Raw genomic sequence first — 18363 nt, forward strand, 5'->3', positions numbered from 1 at the left:
CCTCCACTCCATCCATCTGGACCATCGAGATCATTTCATGCATGATAATGCCCCGTCTCATGCTGCACATAACACATCTGCATCTCTGGCTGCTATCGGCATAAAAGGGGACAAACTTATGGTGTGGCACCCATGCTCCCCTGACCTCAACCCCATTGAGAACCTCTGGAGCATCATCAAAAGGAGTGTCTATGATGGCGGGAGGCAGTTCACATCTAAGCAACAGCTCTGGGAGGGTATTCTGTCCTCATGCAAAACAATTGAAGCAGAAACCATCCAAAGCCTGACAAATTCAATGGACGAGAGAGTTCAGAAGCTCCTTTCGAGCAAGGGGTCCTATGTGCAAATGTAACATCACCTAGAATAAAGTTTTGAGTTGAAAACTGTTTGATTTCAGTTTGTAATAACCTGCTAATGCTTATCATTTCAAAAATGACCATTTTTTTGTTCTTTATTAAAATGAAAAGGTTGAAAACTCTGCTGTGCATAATAATTTGGAACATGCATTTTGAGTGCAGTTTGAGTTTTTTATTTTTTTAAAAATATACTGTTATCATAGGCAGTTTGTACAAAAACCTTTCAATTGTACTCTAATAGTTATTTGACTGGAAAATTACAATGACTGCAATTCATATAGGTAATTTGGGAAAATCTGAGAAAATATTATTTGCATAATAATTTGGAACACAGTGTAGGTCTGTGAAAAACAGCACAAGGATGGCGTCTGTGTACAATCCATGTGTTGTCCATGGTTAGCATTACAGTGATTGATTTATCCATACGTGAAAATCACTGATGAGACATTGATGAACATGTGACCAAAACACTGATGACGCTTGGACCATTTTTTTGGGGGGGTACATGAAATGAGGCCTAAGACTAAGTCCAGACCAGTGATTATTCAGGGATTTAGCAGAGCAGTCATGATGTGCACACAGATGGAAAACACATTCATGTGAATTATACCCTTAAAGCAGAGATCAGCTGCGATCGACTCACGGCCACGTTCACATGTACAGTATTTTACCTCAGTATTTGGTCAGTATTTTACATTAGTATCTGGAAGCCAGAACCAGGAGTGGGTGAGAAATACAGAAGTGGTGACGTGTTTCTATTATACTTTCCTCTAATTGTTCCAATCCTGGTTTTGCCTTACAAATACTGAGGTAAAAAAACTCACTAAAAACTGAACTTGTGCACATGGCCTTATTGTACATATGTATCCCACTCAAAACAGCGGAGTAATGTGTAACCGTTTGCAGCTGACATCACAGGATTTTGGCTTCCATATCCACAGTGATTAGTTTTTCCATCGGCCATTTTGTTCTTTAAAGAAGTTGTCCACTACTTTTACATTGATGCCCTATCCATTGGATAGGGCATCAATGTATGATCGGCCAGGGTCCCACACATGGCACCCCCACCGATCAGCTGTTATCAGTGCCAGCGGCCGCCGGTCGGAAGAGCTCACCTGCAGGGCTCCGCCATCAAGTGGTAGTGGCCGCCGCGGTGTACTGCACATCTGCCTCCTATTCAATTGAATACGGATAGGGCATCAATGTAAAAGTAGTGGACAACCCCTTTAATATTCCCTTATAGCTCATCCTGAGGCTAAGGAGCAACGGGCTAATAGTGTGTGTGAAGGTAGTCACTAACAGAAGAGACTTTCTTCTGCTGCAATGCTTGGAATAGAAGGAAACACCATCCTGGGAATTTAACCGCTCAGATGTCGCAGTCAGTGCTGAAGGGCTAGAAGCCTATCGGCAAGCATATGGTGCTGACGGTTTGCCGCGGCAAACAAGGGTGGAGCATTGGCCTCAGGCTTGCCGTGCACCGGGGCGTATCAGGCCCGGCTGGACTCAGGACACAATTGCCTGTGTGTCAGTATAACAGGTGTAATACACTGCTATACTGATGCTTTGTGTCAAGATCCAGACAGGGAACACAGAATGTAACAAAAGGAAGGAAAAAACCCTGGAGGTGAAGGTTACCTACAGTACCGTACACATCATTTCATTATAGAGCTGCGTGTCAATGCACAAAATAAATATTGTTTAGAAATGAAGCAACACAAAAACAAATTCTTTTGTAAGAAGAAAAAAAAAATTCTGAAGATTTTTCTCAATTCTAATGTGACTGTACGGTGGTCAATAAAAGGGTAGTCCGCTCAGAGGAGGTTTCCTTCATGTGCACTGCCATTACCTTGCATTCTTCCACCACTTCTTCACTAGCCTCCCCTTCCTCTGGAGGTTTCCTCTTCAGATTAGGAGCCGACATGTCATATGAAGATCTTTTACAGAATAAAAAACACATGGTTACATTTTGCTTTATAGTGTAAAATAAAATCCTAGGTAAAAAAATGTTGTATGGCTTGTATACAATGACTAACACAAAGGAAAAGTTGAAGGGCTCATCCAATGCTGCATTTGCGCCTGTTTCTGTTAGAATTGTTGTTGTTTTGAGCGGAACCAAATTCATCATTTCATTTGTGCCTGTTTTGAAGATCTACACATACAGTAGGCGAAACAAGTACTGGACACATCACCAATTTTCTAAGTAAATATATTTCTAAAGGTGCTATGACTAAGGGCATAACATGTCAGAAAAGCGGCAGTGTTCACTTTCCCACCTTTCCTCGGTTTTAAATGGATTACAAATAAAGGATTATCAGGTTTTTTTCATTACCGGGTGGAAGTGCCGAATGCCTTCACCTGTTCCTATAAGTAATGGCCTGTATGCACGCTCACCACCAAGACTCCATTGCTGACAATAACACATGTTCAAGCACATTTACAGTTTGCTCAACAACATTTAGACAAGCCTGAGAAATACTGGGAGAATATAGTCTGCTCAGATGAGACCAAAACTGAACTCTCTGGATGCCATAATACACACCATGTTTGGAGGCCAAAGGACACTGCATAAAACCCATCATCTACCAGGATGATGAAGATGAAATGAGGGTGGACATTTCAGCAAGACTATGATCACAAACACTCAGCCTAGGAAATTCCAAATTGGTTTCAGAGAAAGAAAATAAAGCTGCTAGAATGGCCCAGCCAATCACCTGACCTAAATCCAATAGAAAATTTACGGAAGGAACTAAAGCTCAACGATCATAGAAGGAGATCACAGAACCTTCAGGATTTGAAGAGTGTTTGTGTGGAAGAATGGGCAAAAATTACACCCGAGCAATGCATGCAACTAGTTTCTCCATACAGGAGGCATCTTGAAGCGGTCATCACCAACAAAGGCTTTTGTACAAAGTATTAAATAAATTTCAGTAAGTGCGTACAATACTTTTTCCCTGTGTCATTACACATAAATTCATTTATGGACATCTATGGTGTGATTTCTTTGCCTGTGTGGATTGGATGGGCTGTTACCGACATCTGGTGAGAATTTCATGTCAATAGCAACTTTAGAAACGTATTTACTTAGAAAATTGGTGAGGTGTCCAATACTTATTTCACCTGCTGTATATAGATCTATCTATACACACACATTTATCTCTAATGTGCCTACAGTTTCCAATGACTTACCGACACATTTCTCTGGCTTCGGCGATCTCTCTTTGCTCATCTTTGCTGTTTAGCACGGCTCCAATGTTGTCAGCGCTTTCTGCACCCAGCTAGAGAAAATACAACAGCGTACTTTTGTCTATTAGATAGCTACATATGTTGAATAAAGACCTAGCTCCATCAAGTTCAACCTTTCTCCCCCAATTGTACATTTTGTCACTAATTTAACTATAACCCACTATGTTATGTGTTTCTATTGATGCCTTATTACTAAGCTTTGCCATATAACTAACTCAGCAGCCCTTCATTCTGATATCAGGGAGGGTCGTGGCCTTAAGATATAGCCGATCAAAAAGTCTTCGTGATACACCTTCACTCGTAATATTGGGAAGACCCCATTAGACAGCAATTTTCTATAAATCTGGTATCAAAAGACATTATTACAACCATAATGTGCTCCTATCACCAAGTCATTGCAATAGCTGTTCTGACAGTTTTTCATTGACATGAATAAGACAAGCCACTGCAAATCGTCCACAAGTAGTAACGGACAGGGACATAAGTGACAGAATTGGATAGCCTCTTTACATTATTCCCATTATACCATGCGGGGGCATGGAAACCGGCCTACAGTATTCCATCATATTGTCAGTCACACTGCATCAAACCCAGCCTCAATGAGTACAGCTAAGAGGCAGGAATGGAGGGAGTCTATAGGCTTACAGTGGGAGTTGCCCACCTTTTATTATTTTTTTCACTTAAATTTAAGCAATTGGGGCTAAAAATAAAATTTGAAATTAAAATTCATTAGAAATGTGGCACCATTTGCCTTATACAGCCACTGTGTTACTATTGTAGGCTGAAAAATGAGTTTACTGAGAATCCGTCAGTGAGCTCATTCAGATTGAATGGGGAAGTCTGTAACTCCTTTACCTTTGTTTCTGAGCTCCTCTCAGCTGATTTATAACCACAGACCACATCAAAGTTAAATATGCAGAGAAACAAAGAGCCTGTCAATGCAAAATGGTGCACAATCTGTAATAAAATTCTATTTTAAAAATGTTGTTTTGTGTCCCAAACACATGCACTTAGGTAAAAAAAATAATAATAATAGTCCCCAAAAGTGCATAATCCCTTCAATAGTGGCCCGAATTGTGGGATTGCTCCAGCACTATTTTGGAGCCCAAGGCTCTGCTCACACTGGCCGCAAGGGTTTCTATTCTTAAAGGATGGATAATGTGGAGTTTGACAATGAGGAGATCCATTATGAGGCGTAAAGATCAAAGGTTTTAGCTGATTAAGGCTCCATACCCATCTGCATTGTGACATCCCATCAAATGTGACCAAAGATGCAACAAATCCTCCAATAAAAATGTTAACACGGGTCTTATATCACACACACGATCCGGCCATATCTGTTACTGATGCCCTCGCCAATGCCACTCAGTGGTAGCTCTGACCCATAGGTTGCCAATGTTGATATCCACTTACTATTAATAACATACCGCTGTATAGAAAAGTGTAGTCTAGTCCATACAAGGAGCTAATGCAGTCTTATTGTGGTCTTATAATCAGGTGTAGACACTAGAGGTTAATAATGGGGCAATCAGACATCAGGCTGTACCACCTGGACAGGACACAGCAGTATTATAGATGACTCCAACCCCTCATAAAGGTATGGAAGCCCACCGGAAAATAATTAATGCAATTGTGAGGGCCACCTAACTGACCCAGGCGGTCAAAGGTCAGAAAATTATCAGAAAAAGGGGAACTTTAGGCTTGGGGTACATGGCAACACAGGTGGCATTGCCAAAAAAAAAAAAAAAAAAAAAAAAAAAAAAAAATCGCTGTATGTCGCTGCTTCATGGCAGATAATGCAAGTGAGTGGGGTCGGATTGCAGCCGAAATACAGCGACAAATTCAATCGGTTCTGACTTGAAGCCGTTACAGTGCAGGTGGCGGTACCATGTTTGGTGGCGGTACCGTGTTTGGTGGCGGCACCACGATCCTATCCACCTGCATTACGCTGCAATGTAGCAGCAGCACACAGTGATCTTTGGGGGCACGACCAATTTATTGTAGGGTCCTGTTAGGTGTCAGATTTTAGAATGGAAAGAATTGTTCTGCGTGCTGCGCATTCACTTCAGATCTGAAAGTGGAACCAGGCGGCCGCCATAATAATAACCGGGCTCTCTGCTTCCACGTACACAACAAATCGTCTGTACACCGAACAGACGTGTGAACACAGCCTGAAGCTCAGCAGGGATTGGGTAAGGGTCCTATAATAATGGGGTCTGGTCATGCTGAGCACTGGCATCTGATGTCAGCATGGCATGCCCGGTCAATACAGAGAATATTACGGGTCTACCAGTATGTCTGCCCCAGCTACATCAGTCCTGCATGGGGCTGAACGGGAATATATGAGGAGGTTGCAACAGTAAACTGGGCATCGTCTATTCCGGAGGAGGGTGGAGGTGGCATAGCAGAGACATGCAACCTGTGGCCGTGCGTACTACAACCCCCAGCATGCACTGCGCACACCAGTCCCTATGACCACACGATCATTACTTGCTTGGCCAGCAGTTCCCTGCGCATCTTGGACCGGGCTCGGATGTCCTGCAGGCGGCTGTCCATTGCCACTCAGCTCTCGGATTCCCGGTTCCCCGTGCTCCAATAAGGTTTCTTGTGTCGCAGCCTGATGACATCTTCACACCATTTCCCTGCATTGAAGGGTTCCGGGCGGCCATCTTTGATTCGGGCACTTGACCTGTTGCTGTTCTACTTCCCGTACTTATCGCTGCAATAACAGATACAGAGGGAAAATAATCCCTCACGAATATCTCTAGAGCTGGACACTGAAAGGGCGATACAAGGGGGGAAGACGTGACAATCACATTGATAGTGTCATCAGTTAAAGGGCTTGTCCTGAATTTAGAAAGAAATAACTATCCCTCACTTATTCCATTTTGGGTGCATACAGCTGTGTGATAGGTTTTTATTATTTTTTTTTGTGGCTCAGCAAAAGCGGTTTTCTACACATAGTACAATGTGCGGTCTGAATATATTGCTCCCGGCTGGCTGTCGGTTACATATGTGTCAGTTACATATGAATTAAAGAGGGTCTGAGAGCAAGAAGTGGTTTAAAACAAGCAATAAGCAACTTTTCAATCACCCACCATTCCTGCAGAAATGGCATCATATCCATCAATCATATGACCGCTGCAGCCAATCACTGGCATCAGCAGTTGTGGTTGTAAATGCAGACATCACTCCTAAGACCAGTAATTCGTTGTAGCAGTCATGACATCAGGACTAGTGTTGAGCAAATTTGTTCGGCATTTCAAAATTGGGTTCGTGTTCGGGGTTCCGGCTTGTTCGCGCCAAAAAAATCGGCTCTGCCCACGAACATCCCTGATTTGCCACGCTGTCACGCAAATAACAGGGATGTTCATGGGTGGAGCCGATTTTTTGGCGCGAACAAGCTGGAAACACGAACCCAAATTTGAAATGCCAAACAAATTCACTCAACACTAATCAGGACCAGCAAGGACCACTGGAACAGCAGCCTTGGACAGACAGTAGAGCGAATAGATACTTCCAGGTGATCTTCCTGTTTTCAGCCTCATTCATCCAGTCACTCTGTGAGTTATAGCTATTAGTCGCGGTAGGGGGGCAGGACCCACCGAGAATAACAATAATAAAGGTCCGTGTGAGGAGGAACCTTCATAGCCACAGAACTTTGCAATTTGCTGGACAGCAGGGCAGGTAGAGACCCCACACTACACATGGAGGGCAGGTAGATAGTGAGAAACCCCACACTGCATATAGAGAGCAGGTAGAGAGTGAAAGACCCCCTAATACCCATGAAGAGCAGATAGAGTGAGAGACCCCACACTGCACATGGAAAGCAGGTAGATAGTGGAGAGACCCCCGAAAACACACGAAGAGCGTGGGTACCTGTGTTGCAACCGTGTGCCACATCAGGATCACACGTACCGGCGTGTGGGAATCAGTGGTACAGTTTGTGCTGTTCCCAAGCGCCAAGTGCTGGAGGCAAGTATCATCATTGTCCACTGCTTGCACTGCGATCAGCGTCAGCAGGGGACAATGTTGAGAGTAGTATTGTACCCTGTTGTGTCCAGCTAATGTAAAAATAAGAATAAAATAAAAAACAAACATAATACTCACCTGTCCGACATATTGTCCCACGCCGTAATCCATCTGACCGAAAATTCTGCATCAGTTTCCGTGGTGGCTTGAGGCGACCGCACACGCTCAGGAGCAGAGCAGAATTACTCGCTGCAGCGATCGGGTCTGTGAACTGCGCTGAGGAGGGGTGGTGTGATAAGGAAGCACAGTATAGAGACTGAGAAGTATAGGGGGAACACTGTGTGAGAGGACAGTGTGAAGAGGGGGCCCAGTATGGAAAGAAGAGGGCAGTGTGGAGAGCATGTACCATAAGAGGGGTAGTGTGGGGGTCATATTTTTTGAAGGGAATATAGTGAGGGGCAATTATATATTCAGGGGCTCGGAGTAGGGCAGATATTTTTATTCAGGAGCATTATAATAACACTGCTCTCTTTAAGGGCATCGTGTCGGGATGTGCTGCAGAAGGCCAGAGAAGATGGAAGTCTGCAGAGACGAGCTGTGGATGAGAAAAGTCATCATGGCGTCTGGACAAGATGGAGACAAATAGAAAGAGAACAACTCTAATAAGAGACAATACCATCTATCAGGTACCTGGTTGTAAGTCTATGTGCCCACGATGCAGAAATGCTCCGGATTTTTCCTGAGCATTTCTGCATCTCCCTGGCAGAAAAAAACGCATGCGGATTGTACATGCGGATTGTACATGCGGATTGTACAGGCGTTTTTCCGGCCAGGGACATGCGGATGTGAAGCATTCTTCACTTGCATTTCCACATGCGGGTTGACAAGCGCTTTCCAAGAGATTTTAGCATCACTTGGAAAGTGCTTGACAACTTGGTCACACTATATAAATCCATGCCGGCATGGATTTATATAGTGTGACCCCAAAGAATGGTAAAAAATAAAAAAAATAAATCTATACTTACCTTCTGATGGCCCCCGGTGTCTTGCTTCCCTCCGTCCTGGCTGCCGGCAGCTCGCGGTACGCTGTACTGAAGGACCTGCCGACGTCAGCGTTGCGTGACCCGTCACATGACTATGACGTCAGCGCAGGTCCTTCAGTCCATCGCTAGCTGCCGGCATGAAAGGACGAGTGCAGCGGGTGCCATCAGAAGGTAAATATAATCTGTATTTTTTATTTTATTATTTTTTTCACAGTTTCTATGGTACTCGGGTCCAGAGGAGAGTCTCCTGTCCTCTAGACCTGGGTACCATCCGCACATTGAACGCAGGTATTCTGCATGTCAAATGCACGCGTAATGCACGCGTTCTAATGCAAGTCAATGGCGGCGAAAACGCAGCACTTCCGCAAAATAATTGGTAGTGCTGCGTTTTTTTCCGCAATGATAATCCACAGCGGAAATTTCCGCAGCGTGTGCACAGCACATGCAGATTATCATTGGGGAAATGGCAGACCTTCTACCATGCGTTTTTTAAGCTTTTCTGCAGCGTTTTTGCCGCTGCGGAAACGCTTAAAAAATGCATCGTGGGCACACAGCCTTAATGTTTATTTGTGATACTGTCTGTGTCTCATCAGTACTGTGGTTCCTGTATGGTTCACAGTCTAATGATGACTGATTACAACAACTCTCAGTTTCTCCATTGTTAAGAACATACTGGGAGTTGTAGGTTCCTACTATACAAAGGCATATGGGGTTGACCTGACATTACAATTGATATACCAATTGATGGTGGTTCAGGTGATGTATTCATGTACAGATGTCTTTGTGTGCGTCTGCGTGTTTGTGAGTGTCTGCATATGTGTCTGTGTTTCTGGAATTGTATGTATTTTTGTGAGATGCGTGTATGTAATGGTGCATTGTGGTGTGTAATAACATTCATATGCTTGGGGCACATTTACTAAATCTACTGTATTAGGACTTACTCACATGTGTTAGGGATTTCCATTTGTCTTTCCACATTTAGGAACAGACAAGTGAAATTTGCTAACCTTGAGATAACTGTCACCATAGGAATGTGCTTGTATGGAGCGGGTTCAGGAGCTGAGCCTTCTCCATACCGGGCTGATGTCGGCTGTGATACATAGCCAGCATCTGCCTGTAACAGCAGTGATCAGAGCTCACCTTAATTGCTGGTTTAACTCCTTTCTGACATATGACCTAATAGTACGTCATGGTGACCTGGGCCGATTGGACCAATGACGTATTATTAGGTCATATGGCGATCGCGCCCGCACACAAGCGGTGCGGGGCGATCGCCGCCGGGTGTCAGCTGATAGTCACAGCTGACACCCGGTACTATGTGCAGGGAGCGGTCCCGCACCGCTCCCTGCTCATTAACCCCCTCAATGCTGCGATCGAAGTCGATCGCAGCATTGCGGGGGCAAGGGGAGGTGATCGCAATACTCACCTCCTCTCCTGGCCTCCAGCTCTGTCTGCCGCGGCTTCCCGGATGCTGCTGACACGCCCCCTTGGCCGTGGGGCACTCGGCAGCCGGGCCTCTGGTTGCCAGGGGAGGATATCACGGTAGCTGGCCCGGTCCGTGACCCAGGGCGGTCAGTAAAAAGGGGGGAATTACTATTTATATGGGGTTTTTGGAATAGTGTTCGTGACGCCACCTGTGGAATGCGGCAAAAGGGTGCCGCCGCTGCGGAGCAGTCCTCTGGAGCTGGTGTTACGGCAGCAGGGGTGGTGTGGCTCTCCAGAGGTAGAGCTAGCTCCAGGGCAGTGGAAGGCGGTGTAGGTTGCGCTGGGCGTTGTAGTGCTGGGAGGGAGAGATGGCGCAGATGAAAGAAGGGACGGAGGCAGTGCGGTGCAGTCATCCGAGTTTTTACTCACAGTTCTTATGACAGTTCCACTGGTGCACTGTACAGTTGTCGGCCTCCCACGTCGCGCTGCGTACACCAGGCAGGGGTTCAGCACTTCCTCAGGCAGATCAGGAGTACCTGGCAGAACCCCACTTTCTTGTGTTCCTAGCTAGACCGTCTTCACGCTGGGTCTTTCTCCCTCCTGCCCTGCGCTTTCCACTCTCAATCCCGCTCGGGTGCTCTGAAGTCCTTCCTGTCTCGTCGGAGTTCCCGGACATGCTTGACCCTCACGGGGATTAGAATGAGGCTTCAGCAACTGGCTATATAAGCCAGAAGCCTCCGGTTTTCCAAGCCGAGACGTAGAGTAGCACGGCTGGACCAGGGGCCGGTCCCCTTCTTGTGGCCTACAATCCCTCTGTCTTCTGACAGATGCGGGGCGTACGGGTGCCGTCCTGCACTCGCCGTACCCCCTAGGATCCCTTCTTAGAATGGAGCCTACTCCTCTGCTCCCCACCTGGGCCTCTAGGACTGGGCCCTACTTGTGGAGCAGAGCTCCTAAAGAGACTCTGCTCCCTAACTGTCCCCTCTCACTCACTGCGCTCCTCAACTGTTCTGCCACCCTAAGATGGCTTCCCTTTTTATATCTCCTTCTATTGTGCTCCCTCAAACTGCTTCCTCCACCCACACCCACTACTGGTTCCCCCCTACCTCTGGGTTCCCCCCACTCCAGCCAGAGTCAGGGCTCAGCAGCTGCACTCATGCATGTTGCCCCTCCAGCCGGCCTGGAGCAGTGTAGTGTTGGATGCAGGTGTTGGGGTTCCGGGCAGCACTCCCTCCTTACCTGAGAGAAGGAGATACTACACCTCTGGTTGAGATGCAGTACCTCTGTGGCGACTGAACCCTCAGGGGCGCCACATTGCCATGATGACCCGATGTCATCATGACAACATCCGGGTCACCAGACAGCAGGAAGATATTTTGGTCATGAGTCATGACCAAAATATCTTCTGCATCTGCAGCACTGACGGCCTGTATAGCACAGGGATGGTGCTGCATTCCTATGCTATACAGGCGATCAGAATAAAAAAAGTGAAAGTCCCAGAGTGGGACACAGAATAAAAGTCCAAAAAGTGTTAAAAAATGAAAAAAATAAATAAATAGTAAAAATCGAAAAAAAAAATAGAAAAAAATAATCCACCAAAAATAAAAATATAATGTACCCATCAATAAATATTATTATGAAAAAAAACAAAAAAACAATAAAAGTACACATATTTGGTATTGCCGCGTCCGGAACGACCTGACCTATAAAACTGTCCCACTAGTTAACCCCTTTAGTGAACACGGTAAAAAAAAAAAAAAAAAAAAAAAACGAAGCAAAAAACAATGCTTTATCATCATACCGCCAAACAAAAAATGGAATAACACGCGATCAAAAAGACGAATATAAATAAAAATGGTATCGCTGAAAATTTCATCTTGTACCACAAAAAACAAGCTGCCATACAGCTCCGTCAGCAGAAAAATAAAAAAGTTATAGCTGTCAGAATAAAGAGATGCAAAAAAATATTTTTCTATAAAATAGCTCTTAATGTGTAAAAGCACCAAAACATAGAAAAACGATATAAATGTGGTACCGCTGTAAACGTACTGACCCGAAGAATAACGCTGCCTTATCAATTTTACCACACGCAGAACAGCATAAAAAAAAAAACATAAAAACAATTCTGGAATTGCTGGTTTTTGTTTATTCTGCCTCCCAAAAATCGGAATAGAAAGCGATCAAAAAATGTCAAGGGCCTGAAAATGGTACCAATAAAAATGTCAACTCATCCCGCAAAAAACAAGCCATCACATGACTCTGTCGGCCAAAATATGGAAAAATTATAGCTCTCAAAATATGGCGATGCAAAAACTAGATTTTGCAAAAAAATGCATCTTTTAGTGTGTGACAGCTGTCACTCATAAAAACCCAATATGAATCTGGTATCGCTGTAATCGCACCGACCCGAAGAATAAAGTCGTCTAATCACTTATACCGCACGAGGAAAGGCGTAAAAAATAAACTCTAGGGTTAGGGTTAGGGTTGTGTTAGGGTTAGGGTTGGGCTAGGGATTTTTTTCAAAAGTTTAAAAAAAAAAAAGATGATGATATGGTGACTACTGTTGAGCGCAAGTGCTCGCTACTTGAGTTTGCATCGGGTGCTGCGGTATGCACTGAGTATCGTGGGTGCTGAAGTGACATGCTCGAGTCTCCGGCCCATGTGCTTCGTGGCCAAAAAACCTCGCAGGGATTGCCTGCCATGCACGAGCGATCCCCGCAAGTTTTTTTGGGTGTCTAATAACCATGAAACATGCGAGCGGGGACTTGAGCATGTCACTCGAGCACACGCGATACATGGTGCACACCCGTGTACCTGATGCAAACTCAAGTAGCGAGCACTTGCGCTCAAGACTAATGACAACTTATTCAATATGATGACCTAATGTTATCAAATTCTGTGTCGTACCTCTTGGTTCAAAATGTTCACTATACCCCTTGATAAAATCCTTGAGGGGTGTAGTTTCCAAAATTGGGTCACTTGTGGGGGGTTTCCACTATTTAGGCACATCAGGGGCTCTCCAAATGAGACATGGCGTCCGCTCTCAATTCCAGCCAATTTTGCGTTCAAAAAGTCACACAATGCTCCTTCCCTTCTGAACTCTGCCGTACACTTTATTTTCCCCACATATGGGGTATTTGCGTACTCAGGAGAAATTGCACAACAGTTTTTGGGGTCCATTTTCTCCTCTTACCCTTGTGAAAATAAAAAAATTGGGGCTAAAACATCATTTTTGTGGAAAAAGTTTTATTTTTTTATTTTCACCGCTCCATATTATAAACTTCTGCAAAGCACTTGGGGGTTCAGGGTGCTCACCACACATCTAGATAAGTTCCCTGAGGGATCTAGTTTCCAAAATGGTGTCACTTGTGGGCTTTTTCCACTGTTTAGGCACATCAGGGGCACATCCGCTAAGTATTCAAGTAAATTTTACATTCAAAAAGTCAAATGGCGCTCCATCCCTTCCGAACCCTGCCGTGCGCCCAAACAGTGGTTTTCCCCCACATATGGGGTATCTGCTTACTCAGGAGAAATTGCACAACAAACTGCATGGTGCAATTTTTTCTGTTACCCTTATGAAAATGCAATATTGGGGTCTGAAAAACATTTTTGTGGGAAAAATGTGAAAATTTTATTTTTACGGCTCAATGTTCTAAACTTCTGTGAAGCACCTGGGGGTTCAAGGTGCTCAGCACACATCTAGATAAGTTCCCTGAGGGGTCTAGTTTACAAAATGTTGTCACTTGTGGGGGGTTTCCACTGTTTAGGCACATCAGGGGCTTTCCTAAATGCAACATGGCGTCCGCTAATAATTCAAGCAAATTTTACAATCAAAAAGTCAAATGGTGCTCCTTCCCTTCCGAACCTTGCCGTGCGCCCAAACAGTGGTTTTTCCCCACGTATGGGGTATCTGCGTGCTCAGGGGAAATCGCACAACAAATTTTGGGGTCCATTTTTTCCTGTTACCCCTGCGAAAATAAAAAAAAAATGGGTCTAAAGTAACATTTTTGTGAAAAAAGTTAAATGTTAATTTTTTTCTTCCACATTCGAAAAATTCCTGTGAAGCACCTGAAGGGTTAATAAAGTTCTTGAATGTGGTTTTGAGCACCTTGAGGGGTGCAGTTTTTAGAATGGTGTCACTTTTGGGTATATTCTGTCATAAAGACCCCTCAAAGTGACTTCAAATGTGATGTGGTCCCTAAAAAAATGGTTTTGTAAATTTTGTTGGAAAAATGAGAAATGGCTGGTCATCTTTTAACCCTTATAACCCTAATAAAAAAAATGTTGGTTCCAAAATTGTGCTGATGTAAAGTAGACATGTGGGAAATGTTATTTATTAACTATTTTGTGTGACATACAGTACAGACCAAAAGTTTGGACACACCTTTTCATTTAAAGATTTTTCTGTATTTTCATGACTATGAAAATTGCACATTCACACTGAAGGCATCAAAACTATGAATTAACACGTGTAATTATAAACTTAACAAAAATGTGTGAAACAACTGAAAATATGTCTTATATTCTAGGTTTTTCAAAGTAGCCACCTTTTGCTTTGATGACTGCTTTGCACACTCTTGGCATTCTCTTGATGAGCTTCAAGAGGTAGTCACCGGAAATGGTTTTCACTTCACAGGTGTGCCCTGTCAGGTTTAATAAGTGGGATTTCTTGCCTTATAAATGGGGTTGGGACCATCAGTTGTGTTGTGCAGAAGTCAGGTGGATACACAGCTGATAGTCCTACTGAATAGACTGTTAGAATTTGTATTGTGGCAAGAAAAAAGCAGCTAAGTAAAAAAAAAATGAGTGGCCATCATTACTTTAAGAAATGAAGGTCAGTCAGTCCGAAAAATTGGGAAAACTTTGAAAGTGTCCCCAAGTGCAGTTGCAAAAACCATCAAGCGCTACAAAGAAACTGGCTCACATGAGGACCGCTCCAGGAAAGGAAGACCAAGAGTCACCTCTGCTTCTGAGGATAAGTTTATCCGAGTCACCAGCCTCAGAAATCGAAGGTTAACAGCAGCTCAGATTAGAGACCAGATCAATGCCACACAGAGTTCTAGCAGCAGACACATCTCTTCAACAACTGTTAAGAGGAGACTTTGTGCAGCAGGCCTTCATGGTAAAATAGCTGCTAGGAAACCACTGCTAAGGACAGGCAACAAGCAGAAGAGATTTGTTTGGGCTAAAGAACACAAGGAATGGACATTAGACCAGTGGAAATCTGTGCTTTGGTCTGATGAGTCCAAATTTGAGATCTTTGGTTCCAACCACCGTGTTTTTGTGCGACGCAGAAAAGGTGAACGGATGGACTCTACATGCCTGGTTCCCACCGTGAAGCATGGAGGAGGAGGTGTGATGGTGTGAGGGTGCTTTGCTGGTGACACTGTTGGGGATTTATTCAAAATTGAAGGCATACTGAACCAGCATGGCTGCCACAGCATCCGGTTTGCATTTAGTTGGACCATCATTTATTTTTCAACAGGCAATGACTCCAAACACACCTCCTGGCTGTGTAAGGGCTATTTGACCAAGAAGGAGAGTGATGGGGTGCTACGCCAGATGACCTGGCCTCCACAGTCACCAGACCGGAACCCAATCGAGATGGTTTGGGGTGAGCTGGACCGCAGAGTGAAGGCAAAAGGGCCAACAAGTGCTAAGCATCTCTGGGAACTCCTTCAAGATTGTTGGAAGACCATTTCCGGTGACTACCTCTTGAAGCTCATCAAGAGAATGCCAAGAGTGTGCAAAGCAGTCATCAAAGCAAAAGGTGGCTACTTTGAAGAACCTAGAATATAAGACATATTTTCAGTTGTTTCACACTTTTTTGCTAAGTATATAATTCAACATGTGTTAATTCATAGTTTTGATGCCTTCAGTGTGAATGTACAATTTTCAAAGTCATGAAAATACAGAAAAATCTTTAAATGAGAAGGTGTGTCCAAACTTTTTGGTCTGTACTGTATCTCTCTGATTTAAGAGCATAAAAATTAAAATTTTTAAAATTGCAAAATTTTCGCCAAATTTCAGTTTTTTTCACAAATAAACGCAAGTGATATCGAAGAACTTTTACCACAATCATGAAGTACAATATGTCACGAAAAAACACTCTCAGAATCATAGGGATCCATTGAAGCGTTTCAGAGTAATTACCTCATAAAGTGACATTGGTCAGAATGGTAAAAATTGGCCCGGTCATTAACGTGCAAACCACCCTCGGGGGTAAAGGGGTTGATTAAAGTATTTAAATGCCATTGTCAATCACTGACAGCGGCACTATATAGCACAATGGCCGGTGCGTGCACTAAGCTGCTCCCATCAGCCCCCTGTGACGTAGTTGTGGGTTGCTGCCATGTTAGTCGTTCATTGAAGCCTGAGGTTGGGCTCCTTGGACGATGTCACAATCAAGGGACGTTATTGCAGCACGCTCATTTTTGTAGTTAGCAGTGACTGTAATGTCTCCCTCTTTGCACCGTCCCTATGACAGGAAACGAGTGGCGGCAGGGAGAATAAAACTTAATTTTCTCCCTGTAGCCAGTGCTTTTCCATTAACCAGGCTTTAAAAACTATTTGCCTGCAGATTAACCCTTTATTTGCAGATAAATACACTGTGTGCAGAATTATTAGGCAAGTTGTATTTTAGAGGATTATTTTTATTATTGATCAACAACTATGTTCTCAATCAACTCAAAAGACTCATAACTATCCAAGCTTAATATTTTTGGAAGTTGGAGTGTTTTTTTTTAGATTTGGCTATCTTAGGAGGATATCTGTTTGTGCAGGTAACTATTACTGTGCAGAATTATTAGGCAACTTAATAAAAAACAAATATAATCCCATCTCACTTGTTTATTTTCACCAGGTAAACCAATATCAGTACACAAAATGTAGAAATAAACATTTCTGACATGCAAAAACAAAAACCAAAATAATTAGTGATCAATATAGCCACCTTTCTTTATGATGACACTCAACAGCCTTCCATCCATAGATTCTGTCAGTTACTTGATCTGTTTTCGATCAACATTGCGTGCAGCAGCCACCACAGCCTCCCAGACACTGTTCCGAGAGGTGTACTGTTTTCCCTCCCTGTAGATCTCACATTTTATGATGGACCATAGGTTCTCTATGGGGTTCAGATCAGGTGAACAAGGGACCCATGTCATTATTTTTTCTTCTTTTAGACCTTTACTGGCCAGCCATGCTGTGGAGTAGTTGGATGCATGTGATGGCGCATTGTCCTGCAAGAAAATCATGTTTTTCTTGAACGATACCGACTTCTTCCTGTACCACTGCTTGAAGAAGTTGTCTTCCAGAAACTGGCAGTAGGTCTGGGAGTTGAGCTTCACTCCATCCTCAACCCGAAAAGGTCCCATAAGTTCATCTTTGATGATACCAGCTCATACCAGTACCCCACCTCCACCTTGCTGGCTTCTGAGTCGGAGTGGAGCTCTCTGCCCTTTACTGATCCAGCCTCTGGCCCATCACGAGTCACTCTCATTTCATCAGTCCATAAAACCTTTGAAAAATCAGTCTTAAGATATTTCTTGAACCATTCTTGAAGTTTTATCTAATGTTTCTTGTTCAAAGGTGGTCGTTTTTCAGCCTTCCTTACCTTGGCCATGTCCCTGAGTATTGCACACCTTGTGCTTTTTGATACTCCAGTAACGTTGCAGCTCTGAAATATGGCAAAACTGGTGGCGAATTGCATCTTGGCAGCTTCACGCTTGATTTTCCTCAATTCATGGGCAGTTATTTTGTGCCTTTTTTGGCCAACACGCTTCTTGCGACCTTGTTGGCTATTTTCCATGAAACGCTTGATTGTTTGGTGATCACGCTTCAAAAGTTTGGAAATTTCAAGACTGCTGCATCCCTCTGCAAGACATCTCACAATTTTGGACTTTTCAGAGCCCGTCAAAACTCTCTTCTGACCCATTTTGCCAAAGGAAAGGAAGTTGCCTAATAATTAAGCACACCTTATATAGGGTGTTGATGTCATTAGTCAACACCCCTCCTCATTACAGAGATGCACATCACCAGATTTACTTAATTGGTAGTTGGCTCTCAAGCCTATGCAGCTTGGAGTAGGACAACATGTATAAAAAGTATCATGTGATCAAAATACTCATTTGCCTAATAATTCAGAACACAGTGTAGTGTTGATCAAGGTGACACTTTACCCTTAAAGAGACAGTTCATAATGACTGTTCAAACGAAGTCCCGGCGCTTGGTGCTTGATGGTGCAGCCAATGATTTATATACACCTTCCCACCTGCTTGCTTTCCGTCAATCTCCACCCCCCTCTAATTTGGTTGACAGCGCTG

At 43.8% G+C, this 18363-nt stretch overlaps 1 protein-coding gene across 1 annotated transcript in view; it reads right to left on the bottom strand.

The window, feature by feature from the left end:
* METTL14 (methyltransferase 14, N6-adenosine-methyltransferase non-catalytic subunit) overlaps positions 1-6250 on the bottom strand; it is a 50132-nt gene extending 43882 nt beyond the window's left edge. The window contains exons 1-3 of the mRNA XM_073655430.1: positions 6090-6250; positions 3543-3631; positions 2203-2290 (exon numbers count right to left, since the gene is read on the bottom strand). Coding sequence (XP_073511531.1) covers positions 2203-2290; positions 3543-3631; positions 6090-6155 — 243 coding nt within the window. The 5' untranslated portion in view covers positions 6156-6250. The remainder of the gene's footprint in view (positions 1-2202; positions 2291-3542; positions 3632-6089) is intronic.
* Positions 6251-18363: the final 12113 nt, after the last annotated feature.

This window comes from Phyllobates terribilis, unplaced genomic scaffold (genome assembly GCF_046119375.1).
Source record: "Phyllobates terribilis strain yellow unplaced genomic scaffold, ASM4611937v1 Scaffold_1__5_contigs__length_1240528914, whole genome shotgun sequence".
In the NCBI taxonomy this organism is placed as follows: Eukaryota; Metazoa; Chordata; class Amphibia; order Anura; family Dendrobatidae; genus Phyllobates; species Phyllobates terribilis.